Source organism: Rhinopithecus roxellana, chromosome 5 (genome assembly GCF_007565055.1).
Source record: "Rhinopithecus roxellana isolate Shanxi Qingling chromosome 5, ASM756505v1, whole genome shotgun sequence".
NCBI classification, from domain to species: domain Eukaryota; kingdom Metazoa; phylum Chordata; class Mammalia; order Primates; family Cercopithecidae; genus Rhinopithecus; species Rhinopithecus roxellana.
In genome coordinates this window covers 158,958,130-158,979,234 of record NC_044553.1, presented here as the reverse complement: position 1 = coordinate 158,979,234, position 21,105 = coordinate 158,958,130, and the positions used below count along the sequence as shown (strand labels likewise).

The 21,105-nt window shown below is 48.3% G+C and overlaps 2 protein-coding genes across 6 annotated transcripts in view; one reads left to right on the top strand and one right to left on the bottom strand.

Annotated features, from left to right (window-relative positions):
- Positions 1-19,841, bottom strand: part of WDR25 (WD repeat domain 25) — a 154,907-nt gene extending 135,066 nt beyond the window's left edge. The window contains exons 1-2 of the mRNA XM_010353650.2: positions 19,753-19,841; positions 14,565-15,402 (exon numbers count right to left, since the gene is read on the bottom strand). Coding sequence (XP_010351952.2) covers positions 14,565-14,600 — 36 coding nt within the window. The 5' untranslated portion in view covers positions 14,601-15,402; positions 19,753-19,841. The remainder of the gene's footprint in view (positions 1-14,564; positions 15,403-19,752) is intronic.
- WARS1 (tryptophanyl-tRNA synthetase 1) overlaps positions 19,452-21,105 on the top strand; it is a 48,335-nt gene continuing 46,681 nt past the window's right edge. Inside the window, exons 1-2 of one of the 5 annotated variants that reach the window (XM_030929868.1) lie at positions 19,951-19,997; positions 20,869-20,992. The gene's annotated coding sequence lies outside the window, so the exon portion shown is untranslated. Of the gene's footprint in view, positions 19,998-20,164; positions 20,182-20,732; positions 20,750-20,868; positions 20,993-21,105 lie in introns of those variants that run through there. The other 4 variants (XM_030929869.1, XM_010353647.2, XM_010353649.2 and 1 more) reach the window with 4 other exon arrangements.

Genomic DNA, 21,105 nt, shown 5'->3' with positions numbered 1-21,105 from the left:
ACCTGACAGTGTAAATACAAACATTTCAACAGATGTGGAACAATCATAACTTTGATTTAGCTCCCAGCAAAATTTCCAAAGCCCTTTCGCAAACCTGGCCACATTTAACCAATCCCCAGTCCCCCACAGGGATGCCTCCTGCACAGACTGGAGGTGAGGGCTGGGTGGGGGAATGCAGTTGGACCCCTCCAAGATTCTCCACATCCCAAGATTCAAGGAGACCCACAAAGAGCATGGTCGACTGAGCAGGTGCTACGCATTCAAACTGGAGAAAACAAGGGAAGAAAACAAATTCCCTGCCCTCACAGAACTTATATCAGAGCTCCTGCCATTTTACAGATGAGCTCATTAAGACACAAAAAGATTAAAGGCCTTGGCACAGTTACACGACTACCCTTTTGGAGCTCCCAAGCAGGGAGGTGACTAGAACAATCCCAGAAAGCAGAGGCAGCAAAGGTGAGTTCAAATACCAGCCCCGTGGTTAGGAGCTACATGTCCTTCAATACCTCTCTCTGGTCCTCAGTTTTGTCATTTGTAAACGGGGCATACGGATGCTGACGCTGCCCCCAGCTTGCATTACGGAGTGCCTGCCGTACGCCTGGCATTCTCCTGAGAGTCTGCCATGGGTTCTCTTGTTCAATCCTCAGAAGACTGAGGTGGATGCTGTTATTATCCTTGACTTATGATGGGGAAACTAAGGTACAGAGAGTTAAGTAACTTACCCTAAGCCACACAGAAAGCACAGGGGCTGGGGCTGAACCCCAAAGTAAGACTCCCGGAGCTCTGCTGATTACCCAGCTGAGGGCAAATTAGACGTAAACCCCGTGTGGTGCCTGACCCAGCACAAGTACAGGAAGCGCCAGCTGGCCTTGGCCACTGACCATCCAGTGCTAAAGCTGACCACAAGCCCAAGCGCTTCACCTGGCCATCCTCACTGTCCCCTCCCCACAGCATGCACAGCACAGGGCTGTCCTCCCCACCCACCTGGCTGCTCTTCATCAATGTCATTGTTGTTGTTGTTTTTTGAGATACAGGCTTGAGTGCAGTGGCACAATCATGGCACAATCATGGTTCACTGCGGCCTCAAACTCCTGGGCTCAAGCAGTCCTCCTGCCTCAGCCTCCCAAATAGCTGGGACTACAGGCATGTGCCACCACACCCAGCTAATTTTTTAATTTTTTTGTGGAGATGGGTATCACCATTTTGTCCAGGCAGGTCCCGAAATCTTGGCTCCTCATTTTCTAAAACCCAACTCATCCTTCCCCTTCCCTGAGGCTCTTCCTGTCCTCTGCCTCCAGCACTGACAGACCTAGCCCACTCTCCTGTATATTCCTGTTCCCAGCACAGATAGCCCTGGAGGGCCTTTCTCATCATCCCTCTCAAATCTGCTTTGATGTCTGTGCCTCATTCACCTTTTGCCAGCAAGAGTGGGTCTGGTCCCCTCTGATCCTGGGGCCTGGCAAAGAGCCAGAATTTAACTGATAGCTGGACAGCCATGCAAATGACCAAATGAAGAAAAAAGTGAGGAACCGGCCCTGCTGACACTGCCACTGAGCGCCCTCTCTGTTCACAGCAGAGACAGCATAAAGCAAGGCCCAAGGAATTCACAGGCCACACAGCAGCAAGTCCAGAAGCCTGGCTCATGGAGATGTCCCAAGGCTTATCAGCTGAGCCTTCCCCCAAGTCCACCACCTCAACCACCGCCAGCCAAGTCACACTGCTGGGCCGGAAGACAGGAAGCCACACCGAGAGGGACCTGAGCTCCTCAAGAGTCTGCTGGGGTCACTGGGTGCACACCAGATTATTTGATCAACGAATCAAGGCAACTGGAGGCAAATTGGATTGCAAGCCTCACACGCTTAGGAACTCGGCTTAGGAGGCAATCACAGAAGAAACCCCGGCTTGGAGTGCTTGATAATACCTTCCATTTGTAAGAGCGTTACCGTTTACAGAGTGGTTTCACACATCTAACCTCCTCTGATCCTCACAGCCCTGTGAGATAATTATATCACAGATGAGAATGCTGAAGCTCAGAGAAATTAGAGGAATGTGCCTGACTCTCTTTTGAATATGCAGTGTGTGGAGCGCTGTGCTCCGCTTGGGCGAGGCCCTAAGTGCAGTATTTCAGGGCAGAGCAGCTCACAGCCACTATCTTGGCCCTGACCACAGGACACTCAAGCCATTAAGGGCCTTGGAGCCCGAGGCCTGAGTGGCTGACCCAATGCCAGCATCTACTTCCCAGCCCTCCAGCAACATGGGCTCCAACCTGCACTACACCCCTCCATGCAAAACGGCCCTCACTCCCTTTCCAAGTAGTCTACTGCCCGAGTTGCCCAGCTCTGAGCACCGGAAAGTTCTTCTTCACCACGTGCTGACTTCTCCCCCCGACACACACACTTTCCACCATCTGTCCTACTCCTGCCCTGGGAGCAAACCTGAATATACCCCGTTCTCCTCCCACAGCAGCCCTGCCAGCACCTGATGACAGCCACCATTTCCCTGTCCCTGGGCTAACAGCAACGCGCCAGGACACCCAGGTACCAGAAGCATATCAGAACACACTTGAATGAGAGAAAAGAACATGAAAAGAAGCCAGGACGAAAACAAACAACTTTTCTAAGCAAAGGTTACAATGAAAATCTGTTTTAATTTGTGTTTTTGTGCCTTTCAAAATAACACTTCAACTAGTTCAGAAAGAGACCACTTCTGTTTATAAAACGCTCTTTCATTTTCCCTACAGTTGTCAGGCTGTGTAAACACACTGTGAGTAGGGAGAGAGAAATTGCTACTTGTGAAACTTTTAATGCTAGCTTGTATGTGCATTAGAATTCTAAACTCAGCAGGTTAAGAATGTTCTGAAAGCAATTTTGGTGTTAGTCTAAATAATTATAGATCACATTCACTTAGATAAGGGCCTTTGCCCCCTTGGGGCTTCAAGGGAAAATTCTAGGCACGATAGTTAAACAAAATGGTTGGTTATTACGCAAGCTTGGCGGTGGCAGTGCAAATTGGTATAATCCTTTTGGAAAGCAATCTGACAGGAGATGTATCTGGACCCATGAAAATGTACAACCCTTTGACCCAGCAGTCCCACTTCTGGGAATCAATCCGAAAGAAATAATCCAACAGAAAACGGTTTCATGCATGAAGATAACCACTTCAGCATTATCTCTAATAGCAAAAATTAGAAACCACCTAAGTGTCCAAGGGCGGCTAAGTAAATTACAGTTAATCAACTCGATAGAGCGTCATGGAACCAGTGAAAATTGACAGCCCTCCAAAGACGCGGAGGCGGCTGGTGGCATGGTGTGGCGCAGGCAGGGCTGGGGGAGAATGTTAAATGGAAAGACAGGCTGCAGAGCTGCACGCACACTCTTGACAAACACAGCTCGTATGGACCAGAAATGGATGGCAGGGTGTTCAAAGGATAATCATAATTTCAGTGTATGGTCGAGTTGGGGGATTTTGCCTATGGTTCTGAAATGCTGCTGAGTCATCTCCACAAAGGGCAAAAGGAAGGGCAGAGGAGAGGGGGCGGGGGGTGACAGAGGCTTGGACCCCTGGGATCACATTTTCATCACACAGTTTGGAGAGCTAACCAAGCAGAATAAGACAGAGACATGGCTGGAAAAGAACCCACTCACTTAACCCAGGGCTGGGATGTGCTGCCGTTTTTACCAACACAATAGTGAGATTCCCCCAAAATGTAATTACAGATGTAAGGAAAACAGTGGTCCCCAATTACACTGTCTAAAATGATTGAGGACCCCAAAGAGCTGTTGTTTTTTCAGATTATAGCTATGGGTACTTAGCATATTAGAAGTGAAAACTGAGGACATTTTAAAATATTTATTAATTTATGTAAAAGTAAAAACAAACCCACCACATGTTAACAGAAATAACATATTCTTATAAAAATAACTCTATTTTCCAAGACCAAAAAAAATTAGTGAGAAGGCATTGTTTACATTTTTGCAGATCTCGTTAATGTCTGGCTTAATACAAGACAGCTGGGTTCTCAAAGCTGTGTCTGTATTTAATCTACTGCAAAAGCACATGCCCCATAGCCTCTGGAAAACTCCATGTACACTCAGGAGAGAATGAGAATGAAAAAGGCAAGTAACTCCTAGGTATTATTATGAAAATAGTTTTGACCCCCTGAAAGGATCTTGAGGCCCCCCAGGGATTTGGAGACCACAGTAAAAACCACAGCAATAAATTACAGCATTAAAAACTGCTACTGCAGGATGTGGAGGGAAAGAAGGCTTTAGATTAGATGTATAGTTGGAGCTCAACTATGTTGAATCTTTTTTTTTAAGGTTGGATGAAAATATACCAAAAAGTCTGCAGTCATTGCCTCTGGGCGGAGAGAAAATGGGCAATTTGTTTCTTCTTTATACCTTTCTGTTCTTTCCAGATTGCATTTCTTTTATGGTCAAAAACAACATTTCTTTTTTGAGGAAAGGTTTGGGAAGCTGTGGCGTACCCATGCCCTGCGGAATAAGCCGGATGAGAAGAAGGTCATTTTAAATCATGAATCGCCAGCATCAGTGTGGGGGAGCATCATGAAGCCGGCTGCTGGGGACCGCAGCGCTGCTCCTTAATATGCCCATCGATCCCTGGCACCACGCACACATTCATCATGTGGCACAAGGCCTGCCTGGAACCCACTGACGAGAATTGAAACTGGCTCAAGCTAATCACTACTAGATGAAGGTCAAATATAGGTGACGATTTATCAGATCTCAGGGTGGGGGAAGACATGCCATGCTCTAGAGCCACGGACAATTACAAAGGGAAAGGGCCAGAGACTTGACAACGAAAAATGTCAGGTTTTCTCTGTTAAAAAAATAAATGAAATATGAACACTCAACATCACACAACACCCTGGTGGGGGAAGAGGGTAAAATATGATGAAAGGTCAATATTGTTAGTATGTAAATTGCCCAGATAAGAAAAGCGCTAGGACTGCAGGAGGCGAATGGACGAGAACCAGGATAACAAATGCTCGTTTAGAATGAACGAAGTGCCAGGCCCGTTCGAAAAGAGTTGGACGTAAATGAGCTCACTTGGTTCTCAAGCAAGACACCATTAAATTAGCAGACATTTTCAAAAGGTAGTAACTCCACCGCTGTGGAGGGTGAGAAGACGCAGCCACTTTCACACAGAAATGATGGTGTGTGTCAGACACTGAGCACTACAGAGTCCCCAAAAGAGCGGCACAGATCTGCACACTGGTGGGAAAAGATGTGCTGGACAGTGAGAAAACCAAGCTGGAGGACAGGATGGAGAGTACAGTCTGCACACTAAACACGGAGACCTTGACCCTCTTCCCCAGCTCAGATGCCGGAAGGCTGGCAGCAGGCCAAGAGCCCACCCAGAGAAGACGCCTCCCTGAGAAGCTGACCAGGCTCAAGGAAATACATAAAAATAATCACAAGTGGGTTCCTATGATGAGCGCCAGCCTGCCGCCTCATAATCCCACATCCGGCCCGCTGCAAACAAAGTCCCTTTGCCCCCACACCAGTGCGTGTGCGTGCACACACACAGCTTTCGGTCAGGTCAGCTTTTTAGGGCCTCCCTCCCTAATTGGAATGAGCAGCAGGAAATCTCTTAACATGGAATGCAGACACCAAAACAAAAAAAGACCAAAGGAGATAAGAAAGAGACAAACATTTCAGAAAACAGGAAAACTTTCAAAGAACTCAAAGAGCTAAGAAAAGACCTTGTAAATATACAATAAAAAACAATATGTTATATTTTAAAAAAGGAACATTCAGAAAATAAGAAACAGCTCTTGGAATGTAAAAATATGACAGAACAGAACACTTCCCTGAATATATATTACGCTTCAATTTAAAAGTTTATGACAGCAGAAATACAAATTCAAAAAAAGCATTGAAAGATAGATAAAGTGGAAGAAATTCCCCAGAAAAATAAAACAGAAAGGCCAAGAAATAAAGAAGAGAAACCCAGAAGCTCAATCCAGGGACATTCAGTGTGCCCAAGCAATCAGAGTCGCAAAGTCAACGACCTTCACCAGCAGCAGCCCCCCCAGGGTGCCGCTCAACTCTGTATGGCCCTCGTTCTATAGGGGGCCGAGGTCCCCAATGCCTCACTCCCAGCAAGGAAAGGCAGCCCTGGCAAAGCAGAGTTCTAGCGCCGCTTTGGTTGTAGGTTTCTAAAGCCCTTCTGGTCCTCCCTGCATTTCAGCCAGTATCACAGTATTCCATGTGGAAGATCAAGATACACTATCCTCTGCCAAGTTCAGGAAACTTCAGGAAGCTTGCCAGAGTGGAGGCCAGGTGAAGGCAGGCTGTATCCTGGGCTGACACAGTTGGTCTCACTCACATGTACCTTCTGACTGCCCCTCAGTGCTTCTGTCCCCCAACTTGCTCCACTCCTCCCAATATATGATGGGTCTGCATGAGAGCTGTGTCCATCTGGGAGACTAGACAAAAGAAAACACCTGATGAGAAACAGCAGAAGCTAGAAGAAAAGCTTAAAAGGTTGGAATGACTTACCTAACCCTTCTCTTACGAGGGAAAAATACTAACAATCTGGGGGAGAAATGACCATCCTGTGATTTTAAATGCAGGCTACAAAAACAACGTACCTACGGTATGATTAAAACTAGTTGATATATGTAGGGAAAAAATACTAGAAGGAAATGCTGCTTGCAAAATGTTCACAGTCATTAGGCTTGAATGAAGGGTCTATGGTTTATCTTTTAATTTCTGCCATCTTCTTGCATTTTTCTCCAAAATTTTACCACTTTTATGATAAAACAAATTAAATCTAAAACAACTCATTTGGACACAGACCATCACTGGGCATTAGACAGGCACCTTTAAGAGTCTACTGTCTCCAAGTTTTAAAAGCAACAAGAAATAATTTACTAGACCGTCTCGACCCCTAAGTGCGCCAATTTTGCAATCTGCATTTTTCAATTACATTAAAAGCATTTTTCCAAATTGCTCTATCCTTCCCTTAATGACATGGGATGAGAGTGAATGAGGCTTGCTTGCCGAGGACAGAACCTGTACCTTCACACGGCTGTTTTCTTCCTGTCAACATCTGGTGAGCACAAGGCCCTGCCCTTGGTACACCGAACTGTTTAAGTTAAACGGAATGAACTTATTAAAAAGCAGAAAACACAGCTTGGGTTCTGCTACACTTTAGTTTTCTTATTCCTCTCCAACCCAAGGTTTTTTCTGTAAGACACAAGATTGTAAGGCAATTGGAACTGGGAAATGTCTCATTTGTTGGCCTCAGAAACGTCGCGGCTTTCACATGGGGGAGGAGGAGTGTCAAAAACACTTCACTTCCCACGAAAAGAAGCTTCCAGCTCTGAATCTCATGGCTCTTCCCAGAGGCTCCACAGCCCTGCTGCCAACCAGTCTAAAGCCCCTCACTCCCAATCCTGGGGTAATTCAGGTGATTCTGAACTTCCTCTGGAAGGTGGGAAAGAAGAAAAGCAGATATAGTGTCCAGTCCAGGAAGCATCCAAACACCTACTGCGTGTCCTCAGGCAAGTGTCTTCCCCTCTCTGGGCCTCTATCAAATGAACCAGATGAACGCTATGCATGCACGCACATGTGCACACACACATCACCCATTCTCTCCTTACTTTCATCTAATTACCCTGGATGCACTGTTAATCATTCACTCCCCAAATATCAAAGGACCACTACCACCACCCAAACCTCCTTCCCAGCTGCGCCTCTCATTTCCAATAGATTTGCCTTGTGCTTAGAATAAATTGCCAATCATCTGCATAATACTCCACGACTCCTCACTCCACACATCAAATCATTTCTCAGTCTCATTTTGTAAAATCCATCAAGAATAATTCTTTCAAAACTGAAATAAACCCTCACTCTGGCACTTGGAGCCATAAATTCCTTGTCTTTGAATGTGAAATACATCACTTTCTACAAAGCACATCTAAGATACCTTAATATAATCAGATTCACTAACAATGATAAATCAACAGGATCCTGTAATACATAAAAATGCAAATCCAAACACCCCAGAAATCATCTCTTCTCCATACGTCCCTTAACAGAGCCATAAAATTTGGAAGCTGGGATGGAGCTGGGACACCACTTGGGTGAAGGGGATACGCTTTTCCATCCCTTATTCTCAGAGGCAGGAGGGCAGCGTGGGGGTGGTGGCTCTTTCTGCTCAGGCTCTGAGTCTGAAGCTTCCCTGCTTGCCCCTGTCATTTACTTGTCCGTGTGACCACGGATAAGTCCCTTGACCTCTTTGTGCCTCAATTTCCTCATCTGTAAAATGGGAATGAGGACAGAAGTGGCCTCTCAGGCCTGTAATGAAGAGGAGACGGAGCATTTAGAACATGCCTAGTACATGGTAAGCGCTCAGCAATGGCTCAGCAATGGCTAGCACTCTCCATTCTCTCAGATGAGAGAGAGATGCTTTAAATGTGACCAGTTTGGGGACAGGGACTCAGGTCTCCAACATGGACCTGCCAAGTGTTCCGTACATGAAAAGGGAGTGCATGAATGGCTTGGCACACACAATCCTCAAACTCTTTAGATTCTAAAAGTATTTATCTCAAGAACACTGAGATTGAAATGCTTTAAAAATGTATGCATAGAGACAATGAAAAGATTCACAAAAAACAAGAGTTACAGTAAGTTGGAGGATTCTGGGTGATTTGTCTTTTCTACACTTTGTTTTATAACTAATCAATACAGGTACAGGGGAGTTAGAAACATGCTTCCTCAGCCTCTCCCTTGTCAGGCACTAGGCTGGATCTTCTCATTACAGCTCTACAGCAACAACCTTAATTCGTGGCTATTTGCCAATTATCCCCATTTTACCAATGAGGAACTAGGGGATCAGAGAGTCTAAGCGATCTTCCCAAAGTCACACAGCTACCAAGCAGAAGATTTGGCATGGGAGCCAAGGAGTACAACAGTGGCACTGAAGGTTTGCCTGTCTACTCAGGTCCCACTCACCACACACAAGGGCTTTAGCTAATGCCTGGGTGTAAATCAAAGCCCATCTTAACTGCATTAAGGCAGCAAAAAAAGACAACATTTATGTACAGCCATATTCACTGCAATACTGATTATTTTTTAAACAAAAGCAGGAAATTATAGGAAGCAACATGGAAATGACGAAGCAAAGTATGAAATTTGAGACAGTTATAAAAATATATTTGGGGAGAAGTTTTTAATAAGGTAGAAAAATTCCCCTTACACATTACAAAAGATTGGGCAGCAGAGGAAGAATTCAAAACCGCACATACTATGCAATAAGCCCAATTATGTAAACAGATAGGAATGTAGGGCTGCAGACCAGGGAGGCCCCTCATGTTAGTGAGGCACTGACTTGGGGTTGGGAGTTATCAATGATTTCTGTTTCTCCTTCATACTTCATATTTCCGCATCATCGGAGTTTTTCACAATAAGCATCTATTACATTCATGATCAAAAATTAAAAGGTTTTTTTAAAAAAGTATTTTAAGGAAGCTTGTTACTGAAAGAATTTCTAGAGCAAATTATTCTGTAAAGCAAATAAACAACATCTAACTCATATATTTTCTTTAAAAACCTTCTGTGTTTAGAACTGCAGGTTTTCATACAGGTACAGAAGGTCCCTGGAAGCAGAAAACACATCTTATTCCTTTGGGACTCCCTCTCGGTGCCTGGCAGAGGGTTCTGTACACGGGAGCATTCAATAAAGGCTGGTTGTGTTTGGTTAAAGCAGGCCATATACACGTTTTCCTTCAAAAACAGGCATCAAAGTCTGAATTTCTACCTTTACGTGCAGTGGGTGTTCAAACACGTTAAGCCGAACGAGTTCACTGGGAGATGAAAAGAGTATATAAAAGGGTATCCGTGCTGGGATCACAGCTATGAAAAAAACATGCACGTTCACAGACAGGGGCAAGAAGGGATCGTCAGGAAAGAAAGAGCAGTGGTGCAGAATTATGAGTCATTGTTTTATTTTACTTAATTTATCTAGCTGTAAATTTTTCAAAACTAATAAAAGCATATTTTACAGCTCACAGAACATTTAGAACATATTAAAATAAGTATCTTTCCACTGTAATATGCCCAATTGAAATTTATGAATTCCAAAGCTACATTTTAAGGAGATGAAGGAACTGGCACTCCATGTTCTTTAGATTAATAAGTTGGGCTGTGTTGTTTTTCTCCTGATCAGAAAGAAATCATTTTTCAGTAAATGTTACCTTGAATCAAGGATTCTTCCACATTCTAGAAGCTTGGATGAGCTGCTTATATTAAGTCTTACTGTGCCCCCTAGTGGTGAATAGGATTGATCCACTCAAAAGACAATCCCTTCCCAAAGGCTTGCGATAAAATCCAAAAAATTTGTTTTAATCTTTATCGATCACTTAACATGTACACAATTTTGTGCCAGATGCTGGAGAATATAAAAATGGGTTCTGGCTCAGGAAGCTTAAAGTCTAGCTAGGTGAAGCTGATATGCTTCCATGGCTACATATGTAAAATAAGACATCAGCACAAGTCAAGGAAAGAAAATTCTTGGGGAAAAGCAGGAACTCGAGCACACACTAAGTGCTGCTATGTGCCAGGCACTGCGTGATTCACAACTAATATCGTTTACTCTTCACAAAAACCCAGCAAGGCATGTTTAATTCTCTCCACTTTACAGATACTCAAATGAAGTATACTCAGAAGTGAGGTAACTTGCCAGAGACCATACAACCAAGAGGCTGGCCGCAAAGGAAGGACCCCAGCAGGTCTTGTCATCCAGCCCTAAGCTCTTCCCTCCTTCCTGATCCAGCAGGGGCCCAGAAGACACCGGCAGATTTTAACCAAAAGGCAGGGGGAAAGCACCCTGGAAAAGGTACACTGCTGCACCCACCTCTTTGAGCTCATTCCCCGCTGTGCCCACCATTTCCTCTCCTCCAGGGACTGGGCTGCAGCCAGCCAGGACTCCTGCCTGCACTTGAGGCCCCATCCCCACTCCAGATCCACGCCCCACACCCACACACTGCCTTCCCCAGATCACCAGGTCCCCAAGATCTGCCATGCTGCCCCACCTCTGACACCAAGGAGGGAAAAGAACACCATGTGCTGCCCAGCCAGGCCACGCACAAACCTGGTGGCCCAGCAAGCCTGAGGCCTCAGCCAGGACTTCTGGTCACAGCTCCTGCCTGGCTCCCCGTCGGTTCCCAATTCATCTTCCCATCCTGGCTCCTCCAGCCCCTGCCATACACTCTTCACACTGAAAAGTTGTTCAAAGTCAATTTGCCCAAAACCAGTTTGCCAAATAACCCCATCAATGAAAATTGTCAAATATCTTAAAACAGAGAGAGGGCCCTGGCTCACCATTTGTATCTATGGCTTATTAAAGCCCTAATGTTCACAACACCACAGTAAAAAGAGGGTCAGGAGACGTCGACCCTAGCAGCCATGCTGACCCTGGCCCAACCTCACAACAGCAGATGTGCTCTGCCCTGGGAAGGCACCCAGGGTGCACAGTGCAGTGCGTGGGGCTCCCAAGAAGCTGCCTGGCAGCCCAAGGGGCCTGTGCCAGTGTCATCACCTGCAGCACACACAGTCTCCTCAGGACAGGTGGGCACAGCAGCGGCGCCTGGCCCCACCCAGGGTAGCCCCACAGACCTGGACCCAGGTCTCTGAATTGCCCAGGAGCAGGGCATTCCTACCACAGTCCCTCAGTCTGAGCCACCCTCACTGCCATTCCAAGATGGGCCCGCTGCGCCCTCTTCTGGTCATGAGGTGTCACAGTTAGTTGGCTGCTCACAGTTTCCCCTCCATGGGGGCAGAAACATCTCTCCCCCACATCCCCAGTGGCACCGTGCCTGGCATATTCGTCTACTCCACAAGGACAGAAATCAATGCCTCCACTCAGGTGCTCTCTGCTCAAAAACTAACGTGGGGATGCTTCTGTTTAGGAAATCTAAATTTCCCAGGCAAAAGTGACCCAAGCTGCCACTCTGCCAGCAGGGCCCAGGGAGCGCTTCACACCACCAGGCGGAGGCCAGTCCCACAGGGCCCCAGGTCTGCCCCTCACCATCAGGAGAACTCTGGAGGTGAGCAGGCAGGTGGTCATCCACCAGGACACACCTGCTGTCCCCACATCTCTCCAGGAGGCAGTGCCCTGAGTGGAGGACACGCCGCCCATCTCTGCCCATAGCAACCCTGTCCTCCTCTAGCCTGTGCTGCCTTTGGCCAGGCTGCCCTCTCTCTCCCTCCGGGTCCCTCAGAGAGGATCGCCTGTGCCCCTCAAGTGGCTCACCCCACAGCCAGGGCTATCTTCCACAAAGCCCCTGCTGCGTGCCAGCCCCTAGACTGGGTGCCTTGGATGCCACTGTTCACCCTGATTCCAGCCCATCCACTGCACTGTGGCGCTGCCCCAGGAGGCGAGGCTGCAGTCACCCCTGCAACAAGAGACAAGGGCAGGAGGCCCCTGGCCCTGCTCCCAAGGCCCATGGGCAGCAGTGGGGAGCAGAACATTCAAACAGCAGACAGTCATGAGGGACGCCCAGAGGTGAGAGGCTGGACATCAAGATGCCCTGCCAACCTGCCGGCTTCTCAAGTGGGGGGATTTGTGTGTCTCGATCAACGCTATTTCTCTAGTGCCTAAAACAGGACATTACACAAAGCTAGAGCCCACTAAACACGTATTCAGTGGACCCAACAGGGAGCTTTTCAGAGAAGATGACTTTCCAGGCTGAGCCTCGGCTGTTGAGCAGGAACCTAACAGGCAGGAAAGCAAAGGGAGGAGACCCTCGAGAGGGTGGGGCGCGAGAAAAGCATGGAGGAAAGAAGGCCTCAACAGGAGGGTGAGCGCGGGAAGGACAAGGGTCACCACTTGAACTACAGAGCCGGCCAGACACTGCACAGGCCCACCAACAACCCTCCGGACAGGCTTCCCACCCTCCAGCCCTTGCAACGCAGACTTGGGAAGGAGAGCGGAGAAGCCCCAGGGCCACAAGATCAATCCCAGCAATGCTGTGATCCACACCAGAGATGCCAGAAGCCTCCATGCACACTTCACAGCCCCCGAGTGGCAGGAAAAGCACCAAAGACCTGAGTGAAAAATCCTGGAACTCCAGGCTGAAGAGAGAATATGACTTTCTCTCCCACAGGACTCTGAGTCTTGCTAGAAAAGAGCACAGACAAGCCACTTCAGGACTTCAGTTCACCACTTAAAAATGACACCCATCAATTCAGCTCATTTCAGACATCTCTATACTTGGAGCTTCCTTTCTTCACTTAAGAAAATGCTTCCGAGGGAGAAAAGCTCCAAATGTAATTTGCAAGTGAAAAGATCTAGGAAAGTTGGTTCCAAAACTCTGAGGTAACAAAGGCAAGGGAACCACCATTTACTGAGCGCCTGAGGTACTTGGCTCTGTGCAAGGCACTTTTTCAGCATTTTTCTCACATGAGCACATGACCCAGGTATGATTTTGCTCTTTTACAAATGAGACACCAGACTCCACAGGAAGGCAGCTGGCCAGTGGTCGACCAGCTAGCTACTCTGCAGCAAAGCTGGATGTGAAGCCAGGTCCCTTGAAGTTATTTCCTTTCCAAGAGCTTTCTGTTCAGCTTGCATTTAGTTGGCACCCGCTACATATCAGGTGCTTTGCTAGCTGTGAGGAGAGAGAGGAGGGGCGCAGTACACAGCTTGAAGGGCTGGAGACAGGTCCCCGGTGGGCACAACAACCTATCACACTGTACTTGCATAGTGTGGGGACTGCATTACTATTACTCCAGTAGTCTGTAAAATAAATAAGACAATGCAAAAAGGAGTTTCCATGTAAAACCAGAAGTCCCCAGAAGGGCACGTGCAGCCCTCCCTGACCTTGCTTCCCCAGCCTCAAGTCCCTCATGCTTGAAGCCAGCTCCCAGGCCCTCATGCTTGGAGTCAACACATACACAGGGCTTCTGCAGTCAAACACACCCTTCCGCCCCCATCACCAAGTGAACCTTCCCCTTCCTCAGGAGGCCTTTGCCGAGCCCTCCTGGGCTGGGCTGGTACCCCTCCTGTTGGGCTCCCAGAGCACCTGTGTGTCCTACTGGGGGCCCGTCCTCACAGCCCAGGGTTGTGTCTACTTTTCCATGGCTCCTGCCTCACTGTGCAAGCCCTGACACCAGGGACTGGGTCAACCTACCTCTCCCAACAGCTCCTGAAACCAGCACAGCACCAGATACAGAGTTGGCATGGCTCAATGCTCCACAGGGTCACTGAGGACATCCCCAGTCCCCAGGGCTTGGTCCTGGGCCTGTTTTTCTTCTCCCACTAATCACTCTGACCTCCTCCCTCACGGCCTCTGAGAGGGATAAGGAACAGTATCCTCTGGTGACCTGAGCAAGGCAGCATCAGGGAAGGGTTGGGGCAGGAGGAACCTACAACCCAGGGCTGACCACAGATGACCCTTTCTCGAATGTGACAAAGAGAATCACAGAAATCTACACCAAAAAAAGTTCAGCCTATAACCTCCCTCCACTTCACTGGCATTCCAGCAGTGTATTCCTAAGAGTATCTGAAAGCAGAAGTTTTCACTCAAGTCTTACCTTGAAAGTTTTATCCATAGAAGTGGAGAGAAGCATGTGGCTCTTAGAAAGGACTGGACACCACTGAATGGTGTTGACAGGGCCCCTGTGGCCTCTTAGGTGGAAAAGCACTTTCCTGGGAACCAGTGGTTTCTTTATAATGGCTGTTCAAATATGGTTGAATAAACTCAGACACTCTGGGGCCCACATAGAGAGGGGCTGGGGCACGCCCTGCAGGGGGCCCCTGTGGCTCCATCTCTTTACTGTTGCCTGTTTCCGTGCTTAATGCCTGCAGCTGTCTTAGTCTTTTGGGGGTATAGGGTACCACACAGTCCTCACACTTTTTCTTCTGAAAAGAGCTGTCATTTTTACCTACAGTTTCAGATTCACTTTGAGCATAGAAAGATGACTTGGGAAAGTTCCTGGAGAGTTTTACTTGCTTAAAGCGTGTAGCTGCCAGGGGTATGTGGCTGGCTGGAACATGGCTCGTCCACAGGGAAGAACGAGAAGGCTCTTTGACGGGGAAGGTGACTTGAGGCTCCTTCCCGGGCCACTGTAGCCTCTGGCTGGGGCAAGAACCCCGATCGCTTCTCCCAAGCTGAGCCAGTGGAAGGCGATGGCCCCCTGGGTCTTCACAAGAGCCATGCTTTGTGGGCTGTACCCCTGCTTTGGGCACATCCAGTGCACCGGATGCAAAATCCTTCTCAGGTGGTCTGGCCACACCAGAAGTGTCTTTCATCTGGCCAGTGGCATTAAAACTTCCTGCAGGTTCTGTCTCAGCCTCTGAGTCCGAATCATCATACGCTACCAGCGAAGCCATTAAAGACAGAGTTCTTGCTGTCCTTCAAAGCCAAACCACCTAAGATCAAACAAAGTCAAGCATGAGAAAATGTGCATGGAAGAATATGTATGTAGTTATAAGAAAACATGTCACCTAGGAAATCCAACAACTCAACACTCATAAGAATAAACACAGGCCAGGCACGGTGGCTCATGCCTGTAATCCCAGCACTTCAGGAGGCTGAGGTAGGTGGATTACCTGAGATCAGGAGTTCGAGACCAGCCTGGCCAACATGGTGAAACCCTGTCACTACTAAAAATGCAAAAATTAGCAAGGCAGGGTGGTGGGTGCCTGTAATCCCAGCTACTCGGGAGGCTGAGGCAGGAGAATCATTTGAACCCGGGAGGCAGAGGTTGCAGTAAGCAGAGATTGTGCCACTGCACTCCAGCCTGGGCAACAAGAGGGAGACTCTGACTCAAAAAAAAAAAAAAAAAAAAAAAAAAAAGAATAAACACACACACACACACAAAAGCTTTTCTACACACCAGGCCTAATTAGTTAGAAGACAAAATTTTTGAAATGAAAACTATGGAATAGCTGGGGGTAAATCTATAAAAAATGATCAAGACCTACGTGGAGAAAACTAAGACTGGGTGCAGTGGCTCACACCTGTAATCCCAGCATTTTGGGAGGCTGAGGTGGGCAGATCATTTGAGGTGAGGAGTGCGAGACCAGCCTGGCCAACATAGTGAAACCCCATCTTTAGTAAAAATACAAAAATTGGCCAGGCCTGGTGGCACACAACTGTAATCCCAGCTACTTGGGAGGCTGAGGCAGGAGAATCTCTTGAACCCAGGAGGTGGAGATTGCAATGACCTGAGATTGCACCACTGCACTCCAGTCTGGGCGACAGAGGGAGACTCCATCTCAAAAAAAAAAAGCGCTGGGTGCCGTGGCTCACGCCTGTAATCCCAGCACTTTGGGAGGCCGAGGCAGGCGGATCACAAGGTCAGGAGTTCGAGACCAGCCTGGCCAACATAGTGAAACTCTATCTCAACTAAAAATACAAAAATGAGCCAGGCGTGGTGGCACGCGCCTGTAGTCCCAGCTACTCGAGAGGCTGAGGCAGTAGAATCACTTGAACCCAGGAGGCGGAAGTTGCAGTGAACCGAGATTGTGCCACTGCATTCCAGCCTGGGTGACAGAGACTCCGTCTTAAAAAAGTAAAATTAAAAAAAGAAAAAAAAAAGGAAAGAAAACTAAAACTTTTATTGAAGGACATAAAAGAAGACCTAGGCTGGGCATGGTGGCTCATGCCTGTAATCCCAGCACTTTGGGAGGCCAAGACCGGTGGATCACCTGAGGTCAGGAGTTCAAGACTAGCCTGACCAATATGGTGAACACAAAAATTAGCCGGATATGGTGGCAGGCACCTGTAGTCTCAGCTACTCGAGAGGCTAGACAGGAGAATCATTTGAACCCAGGAGGTGGAGGTTGCAGTGAGCTGAGATCATGCCACTGCACTCTAGCCTGAGTGACAGAGTAAGACTCTGTCTCAAAAAAAAAAAAAAACAAGAAGACCTGAAGAGACAATGCCTACAGAGACAGGACTTTAAAAATGCCTTTGGAAGGTCCATTTTGGTCATATGTGTTATAAGTTTAAACACATCATTTTCACCTCACCAACCCCACTATAGAACCCTATCCTACACAAATACTAGCATATATTTTGCTAGTTGTATAAATCCATGAAGATAAATGTATAAAGAAAACCTGCTGCACTGCTTATTAGCAACCAGTGAGAACATATGCTCATCAACATGAACGAGGTTAGGTCTGAAAATACTGAAATCAAAAGATGTCTAGGATCCACGGTGAGAAAGGCCTGCCACGCTCCTCTGCATCCTTTCCCTGTGCTCCAGCCCTTCCCTCTTTTCTCTCTGCCTGGAACATTCTTCCCCCAGATATCCCATCTCTGTAGCAGCCAGCTGGAGGCCTAAGGTGTTGGTCCACCCAAGTGTGCAGGGAGCAGTTCTGAGGGCATGATCCAAAGTCAACCGTTTCACTCCCAACACAGATTCACGCTGCAGTGAATTTCTACTTGTTAAAAAAAAAAAATCTGGACAGGCGCGGTGGCTCAAGCCTGTAATCCCAGCACTTTGGGAGGCCGAGACGGGCGGATCACGAGGTCAGGAGATCGAGACCATCCTGGCTAACACAGTGAAACCTCGTATCTACTAAAAATACAAAAAAAAACTAGCCGGGCGAGGTGGCGGGCGCCTGTAGTCCCAGCTACTTGGGAGGCTGAGGCAGGAGAATGGCGTAAATCCGGGAGGCGGAGCTTGCAGTGAGCTGAGATCCGGCCACTGCACTCCAGCCCGGGCGACAGAGCGAGACTCCGTCTCAAAAAAAAAAAAAAAAAAAATCTTTCTGGGCAGGGCATAGTGGTTCACGCCTGTAATCCCAGCACTTTGGAAGGCCAACGTGGGCGGATCACCTGAGGTCATGTTCGAGACCAGCCTGGCCAACATGGTGAAACCCTGTCTCTACTAAAATATAAAAATTAGCCGGGCATGGTGGCACACGCCTGTAATCCCAGCTACTCAGGAAGCAGAGGCAGGAGAATCACTTAAATCCAGGAGGCAGAGGTTGCAGTGAGCCGAGATTGCACCGTTGCACCCCAGCCTAGGCGACAAGAGTGAAACTTAGTCTCAAAATAAAAATTCTTTCTGAAATTCTGAACCATCATGCACAACACATTGTTATCAATTAGTTCCCAGAAAGAAGTGCTTTGGTCTGGATCAATGTTTTACTTCTATGCTGTTAGCACCAAGTACAATCCAGAGAAAAAGAAGGGTGCTGGGCACACCCAGGACAGCAGAGGGCGCGGTGGAACAGCACAGAACGCTCAGGCAATAGACTAACTTCCAAGAAAATCCAGTGCACCCAAACTTAATCAAACAGGCCAAGGTCCGCCTCCATCTCCCAACAAGTGGAGTCAGATCATATTAAACAGATTCCCTCCAAGTCCTTTGCTAAGTCATTCCAGACAGCCTATTACCCATCTCTTCTGCTAGACAATGGGTTTCAATGTCCCCTGGAATCAACCATCCAACCCCTTCCACACCTTTCCCCCAAATGGCACCATTCGCCTGAAGGTTCCACTGGTCTACAAGTCAGGTCATCATTCCATAAATGTCTGTAGTCAGTCTCCTCTAGTAACGCCGCCCCTGTTCACAGCCCATTCCAGGCAGGTAACAACTTCCACACACAAAGCCAGAGTTCAGATAAAATGGCTGGGCACGGTGGCTCACGCCTGTAATCTTAGCACTTTGGGAGGCCGAGGCGGGTGGATTACCTGAGGTCGGGAGTTCAAGACCTGCTGGCCAACATGGTGAAACCCCGCCTCTACTAAAAATTTTTAAAAAATAAAAATAAATTAGCCGGGTGCAGTGGCACGTGCCTCTAATCCCAGCTACTCTGGAGGCTGAGGCCGCAGAATTGCTTGAACCCGGGAGGCAGAGGTTGTGGTGAGTGGAGATCATGCCACTGTACTCCAGCCTGGGCTACAGAGCAAGACTTCGTCTCAAAAAAAAAAAAAAAAAAAAAACACTTCTAAAGCCAGCCAGCCAGCTCATCTCAGATGGAACTAATATGAAAGACTAATTATAAACTAATGGAACCGTGCACTGCAAATAATTTGGCATTGGCATTTCTGTTCTCCAAATGCTAAACCTGGTCCCCAGGCCACTCTCAACTCCTCTGCCCAGGCACCACCCACCACGCACCCGACTCCTTGCTGTCAAAAGGATCCCACAGATTCCCATCACCAGAATGCCCATGCTCCCTCTGGAAGGAGGTGAGGGATTAAACTAAGAGGAACTGAGACAGATGGAAGGGAAGGCAGGGACACTGGAGAAGAGTCTAAGGAAGAAGCGAGTGACTCTGACAGTCACTATCAGCATGTCAGCCCCATGAGGACAGGACTTTCTGTGTTTTGTTCACTATTCAATGCCCAGGGTCCAAAAATATTTCTGGAATGCAAACAGGTGGGAGGGGGAGATGCTGAGGAAGTAAATGAAATAGGATATTGCCATTCAACAAACATTTCCTGATTACCTACTCTTTGTCAAGCCCTATGCTGGGTCTTGTGTGGGTGGAAATTAAACACAAAACACAGATCCCCCAGAGGCCCCAGACTGATGAAGGCAATAAACAAGATACGACCAGAGATGGGTTTTGAAAGATGAATAGGAGTTAGCTGAGCTGTCAATAGTAAGAAGTAAGGTTGGTCCAAGGCACAGCGCTTTCTGAAGGAACAGGAAGTGAAAGGAAGGCGAGCGGCTATGAGAGACCGCGTTAAGAGGCGCGGGGCGCTTATGGACGCTACCCAGTCCCGGCCCCTCCAGCCCGGGGCCCGCCACTCACCACACGCACCGGAAGCGCTCGGTTCTCCCGGAGGCAGACCGGCTAGCACACCACTGTCCAATCACGTTCCGACGCGGCCCCGGGGCCGCCAGCCAATCAGTGGAGGCCTCTGCCCCGCCCCCGCGTGAACAACCAATGATGGTGCCGTCGGGCCGGAAGTTGTTCCGTCCGGATGCCGTTTCCACGGACGCCCCGAAGACAACCCGTGGCTGAGCCGGGACTGCTGACGGGCCCGGCTGGGCCGGGTAAGCGAGGGGAGTGAGGCCGGGGCGGAGTGAGGGAACAAGGTAGGGAGTAATGGAGGGACGCCCGCGCGGCGCCCAGCGGCCTGGCACTCCCGGCAGTATCCTGAGAGCCCGGCTTGCTGCTCGCCGCGTTCTGGCACCGTGAAGGGCGCGGAGCATGCCACCGACCTCTTGCTCCTTTCCTGTGAGCGCCGCCGACCCACCCCGTCCCCCTTTCCCACCGGCACCAACCCTTCATCATCTCCACCTCTTCCCTTTTCCCGAGAAGAGAGGCCCCCATTTTTATTTAGCGCTTGCTATGTGCCAGAGACTTTGCCTAGTGTTGCACTTAGTCCGCTCAATGGTAATGTTAGCAGGCTTCTCCATGCCCATTTCACAGATGAGGAAACCGAAGGGAAGCAGAAAAGTAATGTGACCCTTGCCCAAGATTTCGAATAAGTCCAAGCTGGGATTGAAACCCAGGCGTCTGTGACCTCAGAACTCCCGATCTTTCCACTACACTGCGCCGCCTGGGTGAACAGATGCGGGGAATTTACGGTTTCTTTTTCCAACGCCCACGACTACACAAAATCAGTCACACTGACACTGAGGGTGGGGAACGGGAAGAGGGTGGGGAGGTTATTTGAAGGCCAGCGGGGGGTGAGGGGTGGCTGATGCAATGCCCAGCTAATGGCTCTATTCTCAGGAGGGTTTCATTGGTCTCAGCCTGGCACCAGGCAGCCCACCTCTGATTGGACAGTCTCATCAAGAAGGTTGGTCAGGAGCTCAAGTGTTTCTGAGAATCAGGGCGATTTATGAGAAAAGCTTAGCTGAATGCAGGGTGGGGACTGGTAAACAAAAGAAAAAGAAAGAGAAAAGCCTCTTTTTTCAGAAGGGAAACTGAAAGAAAGAGGGGAAGAATATTAAAGACCATTTCTGGCTGGGCTGGGCATTCTCAACTGCTCAACTGCCCAGCGTGACCAGTGGCCACCTCTGCAGAGTCTTCCACAACGTGGGTATGTATTGCCATCTTTGCCAGGCTTAGAGCTTGTTAGTGTTTTTACCAAAGTGCTGAAAACCTTGGTTTAGGGGGTCAGGTCTTGTGTCTTTAGGATTAGGGTGTTATGCA